At 38.1% G+C, this 23,267-nt stretch overlaps 1 protein-coding gene across 1 annotated transcript in view; it reads left to right on the top strand.

Moving 5' to 3' along the window:
* Nucleotides 1-1,071: 1,071 nt before the first annotated feature.
* The window catches only part of SLC15A2 (solute carrier family 15 member 2), a 35,232-nt gene continuing 13,036 nt past the window's right edge, over nucleotides 1,072-23,267 (top strand). Inside the window, exons 1-16 of the mRNA NM_001097514.1 lie at nucleotides 1,072-1,203; nucleotides 3,204-3,291; nucleotides 4,195-4,336; nucleotides 6,450-6,542; nucleotides 7,951-8,050; nucleotides 10,907-10,997; nucleotides 11,285-11,362; nucleotides 17,202-17,284; nucleotides 17,712-17,798; nucleotides 17,972-18,061; nucleotides 18,157-18,201; nucleotides 19,329-19,361; nucleotides 20,079-20,167; nucleotides 21,270-21,351; nucleotides 21,972-22,106; nucleotides 23,038-23,202. Coding sequence (NP_001090983.1) covers nucleotides 1,099-1,203; nucleotides 3,204-3,291; nucleotides 4,195-4,336; nucleotides 6,450-6,542; nucleotides 7,951-8,050; nucleotides 10,907-10,997; nucleotides 11,285-11,362; nucleotides 17,202-17,284; nucleotides 17,712-17,798; nucleotides 17,972-18,061; nucleotides 18,157-18,201; nucleotides 19,329-19,361; nucleotides 20,079-20,167; nucleotides 21,270-21,351; nucleotides 21,972-22,106; nucleotides 23,038-23,202 — 1,506 coding nt within the window. The 5' untranslated portion in view covers nucleotides 1,072-1,098. The remainder of the gene's footprint in view (nucleotides 1,204-3,203; nucleotides 3,292-4,194; nucleotides 4,337-6,449; nucleotides 6,543-7,950; nucleotides 8,051-10,906; nucleotides 10,998-11,284; nucleotides 11,363-17,201; nucleotides 17,285-17,711; nucleotides 17,799-17,971; nucleotides 18,062-18,156; nucleotides 18,202-19,328; nucleotides 19,362-20,078; nucleotides 20,168-21,269; nucleotides 21,352-21,971; nucleotides 22,107-23,037; nucleotides 23,203-23,267) is intronic.

The raw sequence follows: 23,267 nt of genomic DNA, 5'->3' as shown, positions 1-23,267 counted from the left end.
ACTGACAGCTAGATGGACACCATACTCTCTTGTTCTTATTTTGCCTCTTTGACTTAGCAAAAATCATACTGTAAAAAGTACATCTATCATTGTCATGGCTGTTCTTGTTCCTCCTCTGATAGGAAATAAATATTATATTCTGGAGTCACTGGGAAGTCCATTCACTGAAAATTAAGGAAAATGATGTTTGTAATAGTAACTAGAAAATATCTGGTTCCTAATTTTTATGCAAATTAAATTGTATTTCCTCATGTCATGAAGGATTCATCTTGACGTGAGAAAATAAATTTATCAAAGTAGAAGAATTATTCCCAAATGTACATGACCAAGACCTATTTAATTGCTTATAGGATATTTCTAGTTGAACTTTATTATGTTGAAAACCAAGTGTTTTTTTCTATCCAAATTCATTTTGGAGATGACCTTCCCTCTTCAATGCATTTCAGTTCCCCCGCATTCCTATGTTCCTATGTTTACATTTCCATATAGCCTCCATTCCCGAGAAAGGACCATAGGCTTTACTGATACTAATCTATATGTAATGGCATACCGAAAATTCCAGATCTGCTGCTTACTGGCCACATGATATTGGGCAAATTACATAACCTGTTGTTTATTAGTTCCTTAAAACGAGGATAGTAGTAAGAATTAAAACATATGGGTATAGATATAATATATGTATGTATATATAAACTTTGCCCATAGTAGATGTGCAACAAGTGGTGGCTATTATTACCCTGAAATCAATTTTGAAATCTGTGCTCCAGGCTATGCTCCAGGTCTGTGTAGTCTTACTAATTTTCATCCATTTGCAGTTCTCCAGCATTATGCTCTTCCAGCCCATGATGTGGTGTTCTTCCTTGTGCTCTACCTTTAACATAATCATTCTTTGAACTAGTCTCTAAGACTCGATCCTTTCTTTTATATAGCTTTCTACTTTGCAGGCAGCTGCTGAAGCCCGACACCCACGGGGTTAAACCTAGTTGCCGAAGCCACCCCCTCTTCCCCTCCCAGTCCCCCTTTTCACAGTAGCCTGGCAGCTGTCCGACTGCCTACCAAAGCCAAATGCTTGAAGAGAGAGAGAGTAAGGAGCCAGCCATGAATCCCTTCCAGAAAAATGAATCCAAGGAAACACTTTTTTTACCTGTCTCCACTGAAGAAGTACCACCTCGACCCCCCAGCTTTCCAAAGAAGCCATCTCCGGTGAGTCCTCAGATTCAGTTCTGCCTCTGACAGGAACATACTTGCTCTTTTGGTTCTCCTCCTTGGCCTCTAGAGTTTCAGGCTGAGCTGTGTTACAGTGTTAAAAACTCTTCTCTCTCTCGGATTTAGAGTTAACCTGTAAACCAAGTCTAAACAGAAGTTTCCTTTACTTAGGAGAGGATGCAGCAGAAAGAGGTAGTCAGAGTTCTTCAATTGGCATCTAAGACTTTGATGTGTTTCATTGTATACTCTGAGTTTCTCTAGGGTGGGAAAAAAAGCACTTTGAGCGTCCAGGGAAACTTGGCAAGCACTCCTTTCTGGAGAACTGTGTGTGATTGTTCTTTCTTTACTAATATAAAAACTCAACCCTTAGTTCCCCCTGTGTGTAGAGTCTATGCTGGACACCAAGGTCTGTTATTATGTGTTTCAGTTTACAGTGGGGGAAGGAACAGGGAAACAAGGAAGTGATAATAATGTTTTGTATACGTGTTAAAGCACTTGCAAATTCATTATCTCGTTTCAATCTTCATATCAAAATCCTATAAGTGGAGAGGATATAGAAATATTAGCCAGTATTTAATGAGTTCTTACCACAAAGAGGTGGTAGTGTTCTAGAGGTGGTAGTTTCTTTGGAATAATAGAATTGAAGTATAAAGACAAGTGTAGTGATACACCGGGGGCAGTATGTTAACACAGCCAATGACAGTGTTACATAGCTAGTAAAAGTGTGCTAATTAAACTTGAAGTTGCATAATTCTCAAACTGTGAGCTAAAAGGTAAAGAACTTAATTCACTGTATCTTTCAAGCAAGTTTTTAATCATACATTAATGTATATTAATATTTAGGAGGGTTGTTTATATCTATATGGATAAAAGATTGGATACATTAATGTATTAATTTATCATTTATTTATTTAGTTATATCTCTTCTGGTCCCAAAGAATTTAAGCTTGCTCACAAAGATGTGTGTGTGTGTGTATCTTATTAATAAGAAGAGACCATAAAAATCTCATGGTAAGATTTGGTTGAACCAAGAACAGATATCTCCATCCCTCTCTCATGTTAGTTGGGCCATCATAATGGGTAGGAATTTGAAATGAAACATGATATTCCTTATATTCTGACAGATAATGCTTGAAATAGCATAGTACTTTTAATGCCCAATAGGATTACCATTAAAATGCTGTAGAATCTCTTTTATAGAAAGAATGGACATTTAATTTGACAAGATTTAAGAACTCTGCCCAAGGTGAAGGTATTCAATCAGCTTACCTTTAAGAATCTGTATTGGGCTCTGTGCCTGGCTCTAGTAGCCACTTAGAGGGAGGCCTTCATATTGCCAGGATTCCTCCAAGCACAGTGAACAGGGCAGGTGAGGACAGAGGTTAATCTGCACAGTGGAGCTAAGTATACTGACAGCTAAGTGTAACTGCTTAGACATCAGATGCTCTAGAGGACAACTCTTGGTTCTGTTCCTAGAAATGAATTTCATTATTCTCCTGCCTGGGGCGCTGGATGTTTCATTTAGTACTTGTGGGAAGATGAACAGGTCCTGGTGTCTAGAATCATGGATGCCTGAGAAGTTCCATGTTAAATGAATGATGAACAAAGTAATATTCAGAATAGTTTCTCTTACTCCTAAATCAGCAATGCAAATACTTTTAGTATGGTACCGGCTGTTTCATGAGAAATAGGGGCCATTGCTTCATATTACCTATTATGGTGACTTTAAAGAGTGATTTTAAAAAATAAATTTTAAAAAAATCGAGTTCCCTAATGGCCTAGACTAAGGATCTGGTATTGTCACTGATGTGGCTCGGGTCACTGCTATGGTGCGGGTTCAGTCCTTGGCCCAGGAGTTTCTGCATGCCATGGGCATGGCCGAAAAAAAAAAAAAAAAAAGAATAAAATAAATGTTTTTTTTCCTGTTGTGGAGCAATCTAGTGGTTTAAGTAAGGAAATATAGTTCATACTTGAACCACTGCCTTTTTGTTTTACAGAAAATCTGTGGCTCCAACTATCCATTGAGCATTGCCTTCATCGTGGTGAATGAATTTTGTGAGCGCTTTTCCTATTATGGCATGAAAGGTAATTTTGTGTCCTAGAGTCCTGCTCTTCTGCACTCACTTTCACCCCATGTTTGTAACAACCTGGTCTTCTATGCAGTTACTTCCCTTGTCTACTCTTTCTGCCTTCATCCAATTGGTCCTTTCCTTTGTCCAAGACTTCTAAAACCTGCCTCATGGGATTTCACCTACTAACTCATACAGGCCAAGAATAGAAGGGCCTAATGGGGAGTTCCCGTCGTGGCGCAGTGGTTAACGAATCCGACTAGGAACCATGAGGTTGCGGGTTCGGTCCCTGCCCGTGCTCAGTGGGTTAACGATCCGGCGTTGCCGTGAGCTGTGGTGTAGGTCGCAGACACGGCTCGGATCCCGCGTTGCTGTGGCTCTGGCATAGGCTGGCAGCTACAGCTCCGATTAGACCCCTAGCCTGGGAAACTCCATATGCCGTGGGAGCGGCCCAAGAAATAGCAAAAAGACAAAAAGACAAAAAAAAAAAAAAAAAAAAAAAAAAAAAAGAAGGGCCTAATGGAAATCAGAACACAGCCTATGAGAATATAAGTGGAAAAACTCTCATCATTGGCATTCCATTTCCTCTTTTCTGTTCCTCAGATGTATTGATTATATTGTTACTGGGAAGGAAAGGATATTAGACGCTCCATGTTCTTTGGGATTGGCCTAAGTGATGCTATGTGTACATAGACTGAAGAGAGGAGTATTGTATTTGTACACTAAGCATCACCCGCTTCATTCCTACAACTCCGAGGGGCCCCAATTCTACTGCCCAGCAGTCACCCCTCAGTCACTTCACTGTTAGGAATGCTGAAGATCACCTTCAAAGACCAGATCAAATGTTCTTCTCCGTAAATCATTTTAATGCGTCTGTCTTGTTTTGTTCCCCCCCCCCCCACCTTTTTTTTTGCCTCAGCTGTGCTGACCCTGTACTTCCTGTATTTCCTGCATTGGAGTGAAGACACTTCCACCTCTGTATACCACGCCTTCAGCAGCCTCTGTTATTTCACTCCCATCCTGGGAGCAGCCATTGCTGACTCATGGTTGGGAAAATTCAAGTAAGGATAATGGGAGGTCACATCCCAAGAAGATTCACAGATTGATTTTGCGGAGACTGTCACTTTTTAGCCACTTGCTTCACAGCAGGAACATACTCGTGTCACTCATGGTACCTAAGAACATCTCAGACTGATAATCCAGAAAAGGTTATGTCTCTTCACTATCAATTTCTTCAATATTTTTACACCCTTTTCAGTCAAAAGGTTTTTTTTTTCCCTTATATTTAATTTTAATCCTGCATTCTGTAGTTTAAGACCAATTCTTGTTCTGATTTCAGGCATGATAGAGTTTGCTTCCCATGAGAAAATTTATAGTTCAGGAGTTCCCATTGTGGTGCAGTGGAAATGAATCTGACTAGGAGGTTGCAAGTTTGATCCCTGGTCTCGCTCAGTGAGTTAAGAATCCGGCATTGCCAGGTCGCAGATACGGCTCAGATCTGGCGTTGCTGTGGCTGTGGCAATATATATATATATTCATTATTCTAAAGTGTTTACTCAGCACCTAATATAGAGCTCCAGCTGCCGCAGTTCTAAACACAGTTTCTTGACTTGGAGAGGGATGGCAGGTGGCAGATATCTATGTTTGGTCTTTACGTAGTGTGGTTACCAAGTCCATCCAGATGGAGGGCTGGCACGGTATGCAGAATAAAAGGATTCTCTCTCCTTCTGTTAAAGTTCTCTGTCATTCGCTTCCTTTCTGGACTTATTCCCTGAGTCCTTCACCTAGAGGACTGCCTGTTTTCCTCCTAGGCCCCTAACACTTCTCTCATTCCTTTAGTGTAACAATCTGATATTGACATGATCTCTTTACTCAAACTCTATCACCCCAGCTCAGACTCCTTTTATTTTTTTCCTCCATAATGATTTAGCATAGATCATTTATTTGGGTTCATAATACTGATCGTTTTCAGTCCCTTCTTATGCCTTTTTTTTCTATTCATTGTTTTTATTCCAACAAAGAGAACCTTTTTTTTTTCCAGAAGACACTATAAGGCCTTTTGGGGAAGCCTGCCCCCTCCTCTGATACTAAGTCGCCCTGGTTTAGTCATTCAACTTATCTCCTGTGTGCCTTATAAAACTTTCTAAGGTCCCTTTCCTGTTTCCTGGAGAGCCAAGGGCTAGGAAGATTAGGCATTTAGAATGAGAAATGCACATTCTGAGATTTCTAGAATCTCCAGCCTCTCTCTGCTACCTTCATTCCATTCTTTTTCTTTTTACATCAGCATATAACACTTTAAAATCGTAGAAGTAAACTATGTAATTTCCAAGGTTCTTTCTAGTACTAATATTCTACTTATATGTAATGCTGGGGTAGTAATACATGTAAGAAGTATGTTGTATGTGTGGTAGTGTGCCTTATTTCAGTGTGTATATCTGTACATATTTATCATTCAGATTTTTTTGAAAAATAGCACAAGTCCCTACCAACTCTCTGAGCTCTATCAGACTTTGACGGTCTGTTCAAAGTCCCTGGTTCCTTTCTTACCCTTGGGAAATTGTCCATGAGGAAATTGTGAGGATTATAATTAACCCAGGTGTGCAAGACCAGACTCAGCCCGAGAGCCCTTTATATCTCTGTACATCCCAGTGATTGCATTTAGAGAAAGTTCTTTGTGTTAGCCATCCCCCCCTTTTTTTTTTCCTGTTTACATGACATTCTCCTTGACCTTATGGATTTCTAGAGCCAAAGACATTCCCTGAAAGAAAGAAAAAAAAGCCCTCTGATCAAAGTATTCCACTTTTCTGGTTCTCCTAATTTAAAACATTGTCACTTGCTACAAATCCAACCTGGTCTTGACATATTTGTACAAGATCAGGGGTATTCTGCACATATGTGGGATAAATGGGGAAATAGGTTAGAGCAGATATGAGAAAGGAAAGTCCATTATCTCTAACATTACAGGGCGAAGAGTTGCTGTCTCTTTTTCTAGTCTGTTTGCCTCCTTCTCCATTATTATTTCTGTTTGCGTTTCTCAGGTAATTCTTTCCTCCTCCACTCCTTCCTCCTCCCACTCCATTTATCCTGACACTGAGAACAGTATGAACTCTGAGTCTGTATTACTCAAATATCTGAATTCTGTTTGTAGATTGACTAATTTAACTCTCTCAACAGGACAATTATCTATCTCTCCTTGGTGTATGTCCTTGGCCATGTGATCAAGTCCCTGGGTGCCTTACCAATACTGGGGGGACATATGATACACACGTGAGTAAAATCATGGGATAAACCAAACCACTTTCCCTCCATCGGATGGGTAAATGTCTCATGTATTCATTACGGATGTTTTCCTGTCTTCTTACCAGAGATGTCCCTTTATTTTCCAACCTACTATTTTGTTACCAAATTGCTTAAGAAAAAAAAATCTTTGATCAGCTGAACTTTTTCCTGTTTTTTTGTTTTGTTTTGTTTTTTTGTTTTTTTTTTTTCTGGGCTTGTTTATTGTTATTGTGCATTTGGGGACTTGTAGAATAACTAGTTAGTATCTTTTTCATAAAAACTCTTCATATGCTTGAAGACAGTGATGAAAACCTTCAAGTCCTCCACATTCCCTCACCTATTCACCCACCCATGCATTATACTTTACCAGAGTTAAAAAATAATCTGTATGAGTTCCCCTCGTGGCTCAGTGGTTAATGAGTCTAACTGGCATCCATGAGGACACAAATTCGATCCCTGGCCTTGCTCAGTGGGTTAAGGCTCTGGTATTGCCATGAGCTGTGGTATAAGTCACAGATGCAGATCACATCTTGTGTTGCTGAGGCTCTGGCATAGGCCAGCAGCTACAGCTCCAATTTGACCCCTAGCCTGGGAATCTCCTTATGGCATGGGTGAGGCCCTAAAAAAAAAAAAAAAAGAAAGAAAGAAAAAAAATCTATGATGTTTTCTTATAATACATTGTAGAATTCATATTCAAAACTTAGATGATTTCCATTTATGTGTAGTTCCATATATTCCAGTTACTCTATACCTCTTTACTGAAGCTATTGATGTTTATGATGCCAGAGGTTTTTGGTAAATTTTGATGTCTGTTGGTTGAGTCAGTAGAGAGGGTTAGAGCTGTTCAAGAAGCAGGTCATATATATTCATGCTTATAATGTATTTTCTCATGAGTTAAGACTTTTGTTTGAAATTTAATAAATATTAGATACCTTTTTTCTTGTCATCCCATTAAAAATCACTGGCACCTCTCCTATTAATTATGATATTAACTTTTTGTTGGTTAGTAATGATAAGTAGGACAAGGGTTCATAAGATGTTTCTATTGGAGTGTCCCTTTGACTAAGGCAAGATTGAGAACCAGTGCTTTAGCTTTGGCGTTCCTTCAGTATCTGCTTCTATCTGTTGCACTCAAGGGGTAGATGAAACTATCAGGGACAAAAATCTTCCCATGTGATGGATACTTTCTGGCAGAATGTCAAGGGTTATAAAGATTGTCAGTGCCCCTGGGTCTCCCCTAGGAGCGCAAGTATGTGGAAAATGCCCAGAGGGTAGAAATGTAAAGGAGGTCTTAGCCCTTGTACACATTTTTTTTTCTTCTCCTATAGCTCTATATTCAATTTCTACAGTTGTTTTTAGTATCAATATGGTTAGTATTCTCACGTCTCCATTTCAGCATCCTGTCAATGGTCGGCTTGAGTCTAATCGCTTTGGGGACAGGAGGTATCAAACCCTGTGTGGCAGCTTTTGGTGGAGATCAGTTTGAAGAAAAACATGTAAGAGTCCTGTTATTTCTGTATTTTTAAAAACGTAAAAGGGGCATTAAGTGAGGTACCTGGCAGATAGCCATTTGCCAAAATTGTAGTGATCCACCAGTCAGATCATATCTGGGGAGTTGTGCTCAAGGCTGGGTACTGGTCATAAATAGAGGGAAAGACTGAAACATTTCAAAGGGAAGTGTCTATGGATGGACTAAAAGATGCATCTTATGAAGAAAGATTGAGGGAAAGGGAGGTATTTAACCTGGATAAGATAAGAATTAAAGAAAATGTTATAGCTGTCCATAGATATTGGGAGGATGTCAGTAGTTAAACCAGAGATCAATGAGTGAAAACTGGAATTCCCTGGTGGCACAGTAGGTTAAGGATCCTGTGTTGTCACTGCAGTGGCCCAGGTTGCTGCTCTGGTGCGGGTTTGATACCTGGCCTGGGAACTTCCGCATGCTGCAAGCACGGCCAAAAAAAGAAAAAAAAAAAAAAAAAAGAATGAAAGCTATAGGAAGGTAGCTTTTTGCTTGATGAAAGAAAAAACTTCAACTAGTCAGAGTTGAAAACAGTGAGTTTACTGTCACTTGACTTATTTAAGAAGAAACATGATAACCACTTTGGGAATATGTGAGGAGATGAGTAGTGTAAAGAAGATTTAAACATCTCTAGCTTTGAGAGTCTATGAAAGGGGAAAATGACCACTCAGAATAAAGCAGAATGAGTTTCTATGGATGAACCTGTCTGGATGATCATTCCTTCTTTTCCTAAATACTTTCCATTAATAATGGGGGTAAAACAGAATAAATAAAGGTAAAAATGGCACATATGATGAAGTATTGACAATGAGGCAAGGGAAATTGTCTGTTTGTAAATCCACCAACATTTCTACCTTCCTCTCTTTTCCTCTCAGTTTTCTTTTTTGTATGTTTTCATGTATTCTTCCCTTGTCTATATCATGTTTCTGGTTTTTCACTCCCTGTTCCTTCTCTCCGTCCTGTTTCCTGTGTTTCTCTCACCATTCAGACCATTCATCTCTCGAGGCTGAACTGAAGCTGACGCTTAGCAAACCCTCCTTGCTTCCTGGTGGTGTGACTTTTTGTTGGTTGAGTGTATCTTCAACCTCCATCAGGCAATTAAGGTTAGCCCTTTCAGGGAAGTTCCTGATTTCTTTCGGTATAATTTAACATAGGACTTTTTCTTAGCTACTGAACAAATACTAATTTATGGAGTGGAAAAACCATTAAAAATACTGGATCAAGTGGAAAAATAATTCCAAGTATAGAATGGTCAGTTTTCCAACTATCTCCCCGCCCCCACTGTCTTTTAACCTCCCTGAGGCATATGGAGTTCCTGGGCCAAGAATCAGATCCAAGCCCAGCTATGGCAATGCTGGATCCTTTAACGCACTGTGCTGGGCCAGGGATCAAACCTGTGTCCTGGTGCTGTAGTGGTACTACTGATCCTGTTGTGCCACAGAGGGAACTCCAGTTTTCTCTCTATATGAAAAAAAAAATCTGTATACCACAGGAGATGGTTTTTCAATAGGGTGAATTCTTGTCCTCATTCTATACAGAAGTTTTTATACATGATAGTCTTTGGAACTTGTTTTAATTTTTGTGGTCCTTCTGTTTATTGTAATAGGTGCCTGCAAATGAGTCTCAATATATGCTCTTAATTTTTAACAGGGGAAGTGTTAAAAAAAATACAAATGAAGTTGTTTTTTTTTTTTCCCCCAAAACTCAAGTCCTAAAAATATTCATGGGCAGTGATATTTTTTTAAAAAAAAACCTAACTTTGTATAACCTAGTATTTTAATTCTATCATCAATATTTTTTACTCACTGTAATCAAGATACTTTTCTAGTATGTTCAAAAGTTAGTCATTGACAATGAGAAATAAAATGTCATTTAAAAAGAAAAAAAATTAAGTTATTTTATATTCTTTATCTGCCCGAGGGTCCATAGATGATAACTGCTTGCTGACCTTGGAGAAATAGCCAATCTTTGCAAGTGGGATTCTATGCACAATGAGCTATACCCATAGATGAGAAGAACGGGTTTGAATGGGGAAGAGAAAAAGAAGTAGTACATACTACAAAGAGAAAGTTGGGACTGTGTTAGTGTGTCAGGAAAAGATCTTGGGTCCCAGAATGAAGCACAGAAGTATCTAATGAATAAATCATCAGCAACTTTTTTTGAGAGTTGCTTCATTTGGTAACTGCTCCACAAAGATATTTCAATAATAGACAAACCCACGTCTAAGTTCCCAGCGGCCACTTCTAAGCCTGCAGACTTCCTTTTGTACTCTCTGGCAGACTTCCCTTAAGCACAAGTTACCCTGTTTGTTCTACAGTTTACTCCACTGTCCTAGGTTTTTGTCCTATTCCTACTGCATATTCCGCAAAATTTATTACTCCATTCAGTCACTCATTCAGTTAATAAAAATTTATTGATTCCATAATATAAATCAGGTGTAATGCTAGGTAGTGGGGATTACCAAAAATAGGAAGATATAATTTCTGCCTTAAAGGAACTCCCAACCTACTGAAAGAAACAGACATTTCATGCAAAGCAATTAATATTAGAATAGATATGTATAGGATGCAGTACATAGGCATAGTGTACAAGATGATCATTTTGCCGAGATAAAGGAGTAAAAGGATGTTAAAGATGCTTATTTGAAAGATAAATGCTTGTCTTGGGTCAGCCGGAGATGTGTTCAGACACCTAATATGATATTCACGTATCATGGAAGCAATATCTGACTCTGTGTCTGCGTATGTACCGTTCACTTAGTCTGAACATGAGGTGGGGGTAGAGCCAGGAGTCACATTGCTCTGATGATTTGTCATATTTTGTTTTTTAGGCAGAGGAACGGACTAGATACTTCTCAGTCTTCTACCTCTCCATCAATGCAGGGAGCTTGATTTCTACATTTGTCACACCCATGCTGAGAGGTTAGGATTGTTTCTGAGGGGCCCTGTATAAGGCTTTACTCTGGCCAGTCACACAGAAATCCCTTCCAGGCTTCCTCCTGTCTTCTCCTTTTATAAGGGTTTGAAAATATGAGAGCATTTCCTTGAATCTTGATTTGTCTGGTACAAAAGAAAGATTATGGATTAGCTGATGGGAAGATAGAGGATGGCTCTGTCTATGACCTCAAAAACTTGAGCTTACAGAATAGAATATCAGAGACTCAAGATTCAGGGTTAATTGTTTTGTTTTGTTTTGTTTTTTCCTTTAGGAGATGTGCAGTGTTTTGGAAAAGACTGCTACGCATTGGCTTTTGGAGTTCCAGGAATGCTTATGATAATAGCTCTTGGTGAGTACAAGGAACAGAGGAAACAAATAACCATTGATGCCTACTATATATAAAGCGTGATTTAAGCACTTTACACAAACTATTTTCATTCAGTCCTCACACTAGTCCATTAGGTAGGTGTTATTGTAGGGATTTTCCCTACACATTGGAGATAAATTAACTGAATAAAGTCAGAAACCTCAAAGAAAAAATTCCCAAAGTTACATAACTAATACGAAGTTTCCTAGAGATCTTAAAAAAAACAAAGAAAACTTATCCCTGGACCCCATGTTAAGATCTCTATGGGATAGGGCCTTGGCATTTATAACTTTTTAAATATCTAGGTCATTCTTATGTGTAGTCAAGATTAAGATGTACTGATCTACACCAAAATATTTAAAGAAGCAAGGTATCATCATTTCCCTCAAACTAGCTTATTTCTATTTCATCTGATAGTTATTTGTCTGATAATTTTTAAGACTTTTAAAATTCTTTGGATCTTTTAAAACAGCTTCTAGGTTTAGCAGTTTCTGCCTCGCTCCGCAGTGCTCCCAAGAAGTTTGCTCTTGAGCGAAGAGAATAAGAAAAAAGTTAGATAAATAGGTTGGAAATGATGCAACTTAGAACAAGTAGCATTCACTTTATCATTAAGAACCCAGCAATGGAAGAGGAAAGGGGTGTGTGTGTGCTTGGTTTATACAGTCCAAGGGAAAACTTGGACATGATTGTTTCTAATCATTGACCTGGAAACCTGTTCTTACACTGAGCCTTTGGGTGACACCCCCCCGGAAGATATCCAGTCCAAACACATAAAGAGCTCAATAGTGGAAAAAGAGCCCAGAGATTCAATGTTCCATTTGATTATTTTCTGCTTGGGGTGCTAATAGTATTACTCAGATTGTAATTCCAGTTCCAAGGAATTTATGTGTTATTCTAGGAGACCTGTGCTTCCTTCTCCCTTTAAAGCCAAATGTTTCCCCAAATACTTTACTGGTTTTCCTCTGATTAGTACTATGGCTCTTTCTCTGGATCATTGCAAAACAATATTGTTTACATATCAGAGTAATTATGAAGATCAAAAGAGATGCTATAATTGAAATGTTTTATAAATTATGAAATGTTAAACAAGTGTTAGCTGTCAAAATAGCTGCTCCAATTTTCTGGGTATTCGTAAATAACTCGATTCTCTGGATTTTCACTATAATTTAATTTATTCATTTGTTTTTTAAAAATCGTTAATTCATTCAACAAACATTTAATCAACCATTAAGTGTCAAATTCTGTGCTGGGTACTGGGGTCACATTGGTGAATTAGATAGCTACAGAATTCATGCTTTCAAAGAACTAATGTAGTCCAGCAGAAGGAGAGAAACAGACAAGTAAGTAGGAATTTTCAACATAGTATGATCAGTGTCATGACTGGAGAAATACAGAAAAAGCTATAGGAACACATAGGATGAATGTCTGACTAAGACTTTAAGAGTCAGAAAAGTTTGGCCTAAAGAAAGTATTTCTAAGGTAAGACCTAAAGGATTAAGAGCAATTAATCGAAGAAGAAATTGGAAGTGAAACAGAAAGAGGACATGTATCTGTAAGACAAGGAGATAAGAAATAGTATAACATATTTGAAGGCCTCAAAGGAATTCAAATTGCCTGGAGCATAAGTAAGATAAAGAGGAGAAATTGGCAGAAACCAGATAATGAAAGGGCTTTTAAGTAATTAAAGAATTAAAACTTTATCAGGAGAAGAGTGGGGGGCTTCAAATGGATTTTGAGGTTTTTGTTTGTTTTGCTTTTTAATTTTTTAAAAATGATTTTGAATAGAGGGATGATTTTTAGATTTTTGTTTATCAGTGGTATCTCTGACTGTAATGTGGAGAAAGAGTGGGTTAAGGGTGAGACAAGGTACTGTTTGTCTTGATTACTCCCCCTTAAATTCTGTGCTCACTTAGCTCACTCTCCTTGGCCCTGGCAGAACTGACAAACTTGATAGGATCAGATATGTGAAACTGAGGGAGAAGATAAGCCAAGGTTGCATGTAGGGTTCTACTTAAGCAAAAGAAGGAATGGTGGGATCATTAGCTGAGATAATAAGGGAGAAGTACTAATGAATTGTGTTTTTAAATTTTATTTTATTGAAGTATAGTTGATTTACAATGTTGTATTCAAAGTTATATATATGTATGTATGCACATATATATCTATGTATATATACTTTTCCATTATGGCTTATTATAGGTTATTGAATGTGCTTCCCTGGCTATACAGAGGGACCTCATTTATCCATTCCATATATAATAGTTTGTCTCTGCTAATCGCAAGCTCCCAAACCATCCCTTCCCTCCCCCTTCCCCCCCTAGAAACCACAAGTCTGTTCTTTATGTCTGTGAGTCTCTTTCTGTTTTGTGGATAAGTGCATTTGTGTCATATTTTATTTTATATTTATTTTTTGTATTTTTAGTGCCACATCCACGGCATATGGAGGTTCCCAGGCTAGGGGTCTAATCGGAGCTGAAGTGCCGGCCTGAGCCACAGCCGCAGCAACTCGGCATCCAAGCCTCATCTGTGACCTACACCACAGCTCACAGCAACGCCTGGATCCTTAACTCACTGAGCAAGGCCAGGGATCAAACCTGCATCCTCATGGATGCTAGTTGGGTTTACTAACCACTGAGCCATGATGGAAACTCCTATTTGTGTCATGTTTTAGATTCCACACATAAATGACAACATATGGTATTTGTTTTTCTCTGATTTACCTCACGTAGTATGATAATCTACAGGTTCATCCATATTGCTGCAAATGGCAGTATTTCATTCTTTTTTATGGCTGAATAGCATACCATTGCATATATGTATTACATCTTCTTTATTCATTTTTTTGTCAGTGGACATTTAGATTGTTTCTATGTCTGGCTATTGTGAATAGTGCTTACTATGAACACAGGGGTACATGCATCTTTTCAAATTATAGTTTTGGATCTGCATATATACCTAAGAATTAGATTGCTGGATCATATGGCAACTCTTTTTTAGTTTTTTGAGGAACCTCCATCCTGTTTTCCATAGTGACTACACCAACTTACATTCCCACCAGCAGTGTAGGAGGGTTCCCTTCTTTTCTCACCCTCTCCAGCAGTTATTATTTGTGGACTTTTAGTCATGACCATTATGATAAGTGTGAGGTGATACCTAATTGCAGTTTTGATTTTGCATTCTAATGAACTTAGTTTTGGACATGTTACATTTTATATATCCTTGGAATATCTAATTGGACTACCAAGTGGTTAGAAGCACAGGTATAGAGTTCAGAAGAAATGTTTGGGCTATAGTCAAAGATCTGGAACTATTAGTATATGGATAGCAATTAAGCCATGAAAATAAATGAAATGAATGAGACAATAAGAGTAGAGTAAAAAGAGGGTTAGGATAGAATGCTGAACACCTGCATTTTAAATACAGGCAAAGAGGAAAAGCCTGCAAATGGGACTAAGAAGAAATGGCCAAAGTGATTGTAGTTCTGTCTTAGATACCAAGGAGATTTCAAGAGAGGAAATCATTGAGAGAAATAAATGTTCCTAACTGGAAAAGTGAGATAGGGTGAAAAATATCCATTAAATATAATGACAAGACGGTCCCTGCTTTGATGATGTAAATTATGATAGTTTGGAGATTCAACTAATCGGAGTACATTGGAAGTGAATAAGAGGTAAGAAAGGAAAACAAGTAAGTATTTGTAGCTGGAAGGTGACATGGAGTTAAGAGAGGATATTGAGCAAGTTTGAATATTATTAGGAAGACTCCAGTACGGAAAGAGGATGAAGATGCAAAATAAGACAGTGTAATCAATGTGAAAGCACAGCAAAATTGCCTTTAAACAGGAGGAGGAACATCACCTTCATCTACCTGGAGTGAGGAGAGGATGGGTGTGGACACAGGAATTAGTAGATTTTATGGCAGGAAATTGAGGGAGTTTCATTTGAAGGCTTCTATTTTCTTTGTGACGTAGGAGGCAACAATATCTAATAATAGAAAAATTCAAGGTCCAGACTCATCTCCTTTGGTTAAGTGGCCTTGAAATTTAAGTGTGACGTTGTCAAGTTGACCACCTGGACAGTCACTTTTGAGACCAAAATTCCTAAGTTGTCCAGCCTCTTTCTAGGGTCATTCTTAGTTTTAGGAGCTGTCTATTTCTCACTCAAAATCTTCTTCTTGTCTAGATATGTGTTTATTTGCCTACTTATCTCCCAGGATTAGCATTTTTTTCTCTGAACTATTTTTTTTTTTCTATCAAGAATAAGAAGGCTGGAGTTCCCTGATGGTGCAGCAGGTTAAGGATCCTGCATTGTCATTGCAGCAGCTTGGGTGGCTGTTGTGGCATGAGTTCAATCCCTGGCCCAGGAATTTCCACATGCCATGGGCATGGCTCCTCCACCAAAAATAAGAAAGCTGTAGTAGGCAAAGGGTGCTCTTTGGAGAAGCGTTGGAAACTGAGAGGATGAATAAAGAAAAAAATTGGTAGATGAAATCTGACTCAGAGGAATGAAAAAATTAGAAAGTTTAGGGAAAAGTAAGGTAACTCAGGCATTCTGGATCTAAGGATATTGGAAATTGCTACTGGTCACTGAGAAAAGCATCTCTGGTAGAAGATCTATTAGAGGGGCATCTTGCTTTGAGTTGGAAAATCTGTTTAGGAGGAAGGTACAGCTGGGAGGGTACTGAGATGAAGGCTTCCCACTGATTTTAGTTAAATTTAATACTTTTTAAAAAAAAACTTACTATGTAAAAGTAATGTTTCATTGCTGATAATTTGAAAAATAAAAGAAAAAATAATTAAATTCACCTATAGGGAGCTGTGGATACATGGATAAAGAACAAAGATGGGGAAAAAAGGGAAAGAGAATGGGCTCAAGAACAGAAATGGCACAGAGAAGAACTTTTTTGTAGCAATGATGAAGAGTGGTCAGAGCATAGGGTACCTATGAGTAATGAAACATAAAGTGGAAATGGTAGGTTGAGCTACCTTGCAGACGAGGGCCATGTCTTTTTTATCTTTATTCCCAGTAATGTTCAGCACAGTATGTAATGCAAGAATGAATGAATGAAGTGCCTTTATGGTGGTTAAGAGCATAGGTTTTTGAGTCACACAGGCCTCAGGTCAAAAATAGCTGTGTAAACTTGTACTAATGATTTAATTTCTTTAATCTTTGATTTCTTCAGGTGTAAAATGGAGAAAGTAATACATATATTTTCAAGTTAAATCAGTGCTGTATGTAAAATGCTTAACACTTTACATATAATAAGCCTTCAAGAGATGGTTGCTGATAACCATAACCACCAAGATAATAGTGAATTTGTGGAGGCCTTCCATGCCAGGAGTTTGGGCTTACTAAGTAGGTCCTGGAAAAAAAAAAAGATTTTAATTTGGCATCAGAAAGAAAAGAAGAAGAGACCAGGGACTGTGACACTAATTGGTGCTATAATGCAGGGTAGAAGTTGTGAGGTCCTGCACAAGAGACCTAGCAGTCATAATGTAAAAGAGGGAGCAGGCAGGAAATATGCTGAAGACTGAGGGTCAATGAGAGTAAATAATATATGAGAAATAGAGATGGGGAAAGAAGAGTGAGAATTCAGAGATGACTTCATTTCTCTGATTACAGGAAAGTCTCAACATTGACCATTTTATTTTTCTCTTGGTTCCCAGAGCTTTTATTACTCCAAAGTCAGGGAGCCTCAGTCAGTTTTCCCCCTTTAGGAGATGTGACAGTCATTCTTACAGTACAGCAGTCTGTCGTTAGTGTTGACATACTGAATGTGCTAAATGAGAAACTAAGAACCTTATTTGTGTTATCAACTGCAGTTGTGTTTTCAATGGGGAGCAAAATATACAAAAAACCACCTCCAGAAGGAAACATAGTGACTCAAGTTGTCAGATGTATCTGGGTAAGTTCATGAATTGTTTTTCTGCCTTTTTTAATCAAAGGGAAAGAGATGCTAAGCAGATAGGGCTTCAAACACGGGTATACACTTTCCTCAACGACCTCTGCTCTGCTTCTGTGCCTTTTGGCAAACTGAGATTAATCCGTCTTCCCTCTGTGCCTCTACCTAACCATTAAGTTAAAAAAATAATGTAACTATTTTTTTAATTGGCAAAAGTTTTCAGAAATGTAGTGTTATATGTGCTACCAACAGAAAATAAGGATATTTAAAATTATATTTGAAATATTTTGAAATCCAATGTCTGATGAAATTGAAAGGTTGGCGTAAGTCACTTAGAGTATGTGTTTGAGAGATGGGATAATGAATTAGAAAAGGCAGGGGATTTTTCTTTTTTTTAAATCTCTCTTCTAATATCTATGCTCTGCCCTAGTTTGCTATTTCCAACCGTTTCAAGAACCGTTCTGGGGACATTCCAAAGCGAGAGCACTGGTTGGACTGGGCATCTGAGAAATACTCAGTAAGTTGGAATTACAGAAACATCTGATGCCTCCATGGAGTCTTTCCTAATGTGCAAACCGATTCCCTCCCACTGTATTTGACCTCTTCTCATACCATTCTGGGACACTTCTCCTCTAAGCAAGAAAACCCTATCTGTCAACTCAGCCTGTTCCTTCTTCCTCCTTCTTACAGAAGCAGCTCATTATGGATGTGAAGGCACTGACCAGAATACTGTTCCTTTATATCCCATTGCCCATGTTCTGGGCTCTTTTGGATCAGCAGGTAAGAAAAGTTCTTTTAAAAGCTACCCCTTCTTCCAGACCCCCCTTCTGTCTCACTGGAAAGGGTTTTCTTATAGTAGCATCTGTTTGTCCTAGGGCTCACGGTGGACCTTGCAAGCCACCAGGATGAATGGGAATTTGGTGAGTAGAAGAGATTTCTCCAGAGAAATCAATCATTTTCTTTATAGTCCATGTTAAGGAAAAATGTCTTGCTATTTTTGGCTGAAAACTGACATAAGATCCTAAGAGAGGTGCCTTTAGCATGAAGGTACTGAGTAGGCTAAGTAGAGAAAGCTAGTCTAGAAATAAAAAAATCTTATCTTTAGAAAAGATAAGGTTAGAAAAATTTCTAATTATCTAAAAAAATTTTTTAGAAAAATCTTTAGAAATCAGAAACCTAAGGAAAGGTTTAATTGTATACAAGGAAGCATTGAGAGGATAGCACATAACATGATAGAGCTTGGGGGATGGATGTTTTCTTCCATCAAAGCCCAACCATGGCACAGCAGGGACAGGTTTGATTGCTGCTACTATACAACTGACCCCATCTCTCAGGCAGGGCTCACAGCAGACAACCCAGAAATGATATATTTTTGCACATGGATATGGAAATATCGGGAAAGTTATAAACATTATTTTCTCCTTTTCCAGATTCCATTCATTGGCAAACTCTTCTCTCATTTGTTCCACTTCCTAGATTATTGTATTGTTTATCTACCATCTCATTTGCGAAGATGGCAGGGTAGGATGGTGCCAGGATTTTATAAGCTAGTCTATTTAGAGCCTACCTAATATAATTTCACCTTTTCCCTTCCTCTGGTTGTCCAGGGCTTACTATGGTTATTCTCTTTCTGACCCCCCAGAGAACAACTTTGGAAACACTATGTGTCAGTGGGAGTCTTCACTCTAACCACGATGTCTTGGTTAGACATTATGACCACCTACAACTTCATATGACTACGCCTACAGCTGCAGTTAGTTGATGAGATTCATAAAAACACACTGACTTTATTCTCTCTCGAGTTAGCAAAAGCATAGTGCACAGAAAGGTAGATTCTCCCTTAGGCCCATCTGCCTTCAGCAAACGTAGCCTATAGCCATTCCCAGTTTATCCCCCTGCATATGCTTACAAGGATAGTAGTGATCCTGAACCAAAGACCTGATGCGTTTTATCTTATGCTTCTTGCCTGCTGAATTAGCAAAATTGTTGATCTAGGCTTTTTTGTCTTTAGGCAACCATCTAAATGTGATTTGTTATAATGTTTCAGGGTTTTTTTGTGCTTCAGCCTGACCAGATGCAGGTAAGAGACCTCTCTCTAGTCATGGGAACTATTTCTTTCCTTCTCTTTACCTCTATCTGTACAGTAGGATTACCAGCCATAATTTGATGGTTTTTTTTCATTGTATGCTGGGTAGGGCTAAATATAGGGGTGAAAATATTCTCCTTAAGCCTCACAATTATCTTTCGCTTCCTCTATTAAGTAAGTAGCTCCTAATCAACTTCAGGGAGACTGAGTTTTGAGCTCACAGGAAAAGTATAAGCACTGGATTTTTTTTCCCATGTCAAGTATCATGAAAATATTGTCTAAGAAAGTGTAAAGCTTTGTTGTGTCAGCCACGAAATCAGAACCTCTGCTTATTGGTGACTCCCAGTTATTTTTTTTTAACCCCTTGTTCAACAGTCCCCAATTCTTCCTTCTCTCCTTTCTCCTGGCTATGACATTTTCCCATGGGCTGTGGAACTTAAAAGATAAGTGAAAATGGGAGGGAAAAGCTCCAAATGATTGACAGAAAAACAGGTTCAGAGGATACTCATTCCTTGAGATTCTTTGAAGCTAATATGCTATACAAGAGAAATAGAGTCTTGGGTATAAAGGGACTGAGATGTGAAAACATTCTGTACTTAGTACAATGAAAGTGTGTTTGGATGTGAGAGAGTACACACATGCAAATGAGAACCTATACATTCATGATAGAAGAACACTTGTAGTTAATGCTTTTTTACCATGGTATTACAGGTGTTAAACCCCTTTCTGGTTCTTATCTTCATCCCATTGTTTGACCTTGTGGTTTATCGGCTGGTTGCCAAGTGTGGAATTAACTTCACGTAAGTGCTTACCATGCTTGTGTTGCTCCATACTGACTTAGTATTTGTCCAGTTTGATAAATATCTTTCTACTTAATGATGATTTGTTTTGGTTTATCATTATTCTGCTTCTGTTCATCCATGTTGGACTAAATGCCTGTTAATACTGGAGGCTGGGAATTAGATCTAATTAATTTTTGTTATAGAGTGTCCAAGCCATTACTACAGCCTTACCTGTGTGATGTTGAAGGGTTAGGACTATATAGAGCATGGAAAATCAAAAGTATGTGAGATGAGGCTCCTAAACCAACTTATTGCTTTGTTATTGAAAGTTACCTCTTCAAAGAAGTCCAAAGTTGTTGATGATAGTTAATCCCTTTAAATCACCTACTGTCCCTATGAGACAAATGAGGACCTCATAAGAGTGGGGATAGAGTCATCCTTAATTGTTGCTTTCCCACATTCTAAATATAAGTATTTGTAAAGTCTAACAGAGGAAGGTATTAAGTCTTCTCTAATTTCTAATTTAATAGCAGTTTCCTCAATAACCATTTATCATATTCAAATGACTTTTTGTCATTTACTCATTCATCGAGCAGTTCATTGAGTTCAGCTACAAGTAAAAGCACAAATCTTGCTCTTAAGGGGTTTATTCTTTAGTAAGGGAGCTAGAAAATATGCAAGGTTAATTTTTGCATAAGGTGATATATGTTAAGGGCCCTAAGAAGGGACACAAAATGCCAGGGGAATGTAGAGACGGAAGAGAATGTTTCTTACTGCCAGGGTCAAGACAGACTTCTAAAGAAAAGGAATAGGAGGTAATAATACATAGTGACTGGTATATGGTAAATATTCAATAAATCTGGCTGCATTAGTATTATTTTTGTTTTTATGACATAATAGAAAAACCATAAGCAAAGATAGAGATGGAAAATGTGATGCATTACAGAAGACAGCTTAATGTAACTCCAGTAAAGGTAGAAAGAAGGATGTGAGAAGGGGAGCTCTAGGAAATACTTTGCAAAATAATTGGAACCAAATCAGGTAGGCTTAGGAGGGTTAGATTCTATTCTTTGGAATAGAATAGAGTTTAGATATAATTGGCTCTCCCTTTCCTCCACAGATCACTTAGAAAAATGGCTGTTGGTATGATCCTAGCATGCCTGGCATTTGCAGTTGCTGCTGCTGTAGAGATAAAAATTAATGTGAGTTCAATAAAGTCTTTAGCTCCATGAGAGAAGGATCGTTATCTGTTTTGTTCACTCTCTGACTTGTTCAGTCTTGATTCCCTGGGCCCTAGCACAGTACCTGTTTTAAAGAAAGCACATGATTTGTGGTAAATAAGTAGATACAGGGGTGGAGTAGAAGATGCCTCAGGCCTATCTCCCGGGTGGAGCTGCAGATGCTTCAGGCCCATCTCCCACCTAAGTGATTCACAGTATCTTGTCCAGGATTTTCCAAACACTGATATCCAAATTATATAACTGTCTTTTTGATACCTTACCAAATTCCCAAATACCTTTTGGCATATTGATTAGTCCCTATTGAGGAATGATGTATTAGGCCACAGCTGAGTCGAAAAGTGTGGAATTTGTTATTACCTGGCATCAGTGCTTACTACATTGAGCTGGTATTTCCCCCTCCAAACTACTTTCAGAGTTTTCTAAGACAGATGCTCTCTTAAAATGTTTCTACCTCTAAGGGTAGAAAACTGTGTCCTCTTGACTAGATGAGTTATGCTGTTGAGATAGAACTGAGGTATGTGATCTTACTGTATCTGAAGGGTTATCTCTCAGTAATTCTGACTTTTGTTCTCTATCATCAGGGAATGGCCCCACCGCAGCCAGATTCCCAAGAGGGTTTCCTGCAAGTCTTGAATCTGGCAAATGATGAGGTGAAGGTGACAGTGCTGGGAAATGAAAACAGTTCTCTGTTGGAAGAGTCCATCAAATCCTTTCAGGTGACGTACCAGACTTGAGTGAATTAGAAATGCATTCAAATTATGTACCAAGGCAGCAGCATAATACAGGGGTTAAAAGTATGCACTTGTGGGATCAAATGGCCCCAATTCAATTCCTGGTCCTGCTACTCCCTAGCTATAACACCCTGAACAAGTTATGTTATCTGTAAACCTCTGTTTTAGCATTTGTAAAATGGAAGTAATTTTTATCCAGTCATCAGCTGTTATAAGGATAAATATTATATGTAAAGTGCTTACATAGTGTCTGGGACATTGAAAGTACTCAATAGGTTGTAATTTGTATTATTATTTCAAACAGCCTCCTAAACACACAGCCTTTGGAAGAGTTTGGCTTGTATATATTCACTATTATACTATACATATTCTGGAATATTTATTTTTAAATATTTTAAAATAATGAGAGTAATATATGTTTTTTATTGAAAATTGGGGAGTATGTTGAAAGACATACAAACCACATATAATTCCATCACCCTGAGATAATCATAGTTAGAATTTTTGTATAACTGAATAAACGAATTTTTAAAAAGTGTTCACACATTATATGCTGTGTTGACCTTGACTTTTTCTTAATATTAATTGCATCATAAGTGTTTCCCTTGTCCTTAGATAACTTTGAGAATCTGATTTTAATAGATACATAATATTGCATTCTGTGGATATGTAATGGTTTAGTAAAATATCACTTTATAGGTATTTTTAATATTATATATAATTCTATAATGAACATCCTTACTCATAAATCTTTATGAATGCTTCTCATTACTCCTGTGATGTGTTCCTAGAAATGGAAAACTAGGTTAAAGGGTAATGTTGAAAGTCTGATGAGGTCACCTTCCCTGGGATGCTATGAAATTGTGATGTCCAAGATGAGGCAGAAGGTGAATGTGACAGTTTCTTCATTCTGCAGACAATGCCACACTATTCCAAACTCCACCTGAAGACAAAAAGAGAGGATTTCCATTTCCAACTGAAATATCACAATTTGTCTGTCTACACTGAACATTCTGTGGAAGAGAAGAAATTGTACACTCTGATCATTCGAGAAGATGGGAAAAGCATTTCTAGCATGATGGTAAGTTGACGATTGGCTTCATTTTCTAATTGTCTTAGAGTACAATAACTGGCTCATCAAACTTT

This window comes from Sus scrofa, chromosome 13 (assembly GCF_054392235.1).
Source record: "Sus scrofa isolate SSC_HxYL_T2T_F1_AM1 chromosome 13, Sscrofa_HxYL_maternal_Yorkshire_Landrace_v2.0, whole genome shotgun sequence".
NCBI classification, from domain to species: domain Eukaryota; kingdom Metazoa; phylum Chordata; class Mammalia; order Artiodactyla; family Suidae; genus Sus; species Sus scrofa.
The sequence above is the reverse complement of the archived record's forward strand: the minus strand, read 5'-3'. Positions and strand labels throughout refer to the sequence as shown.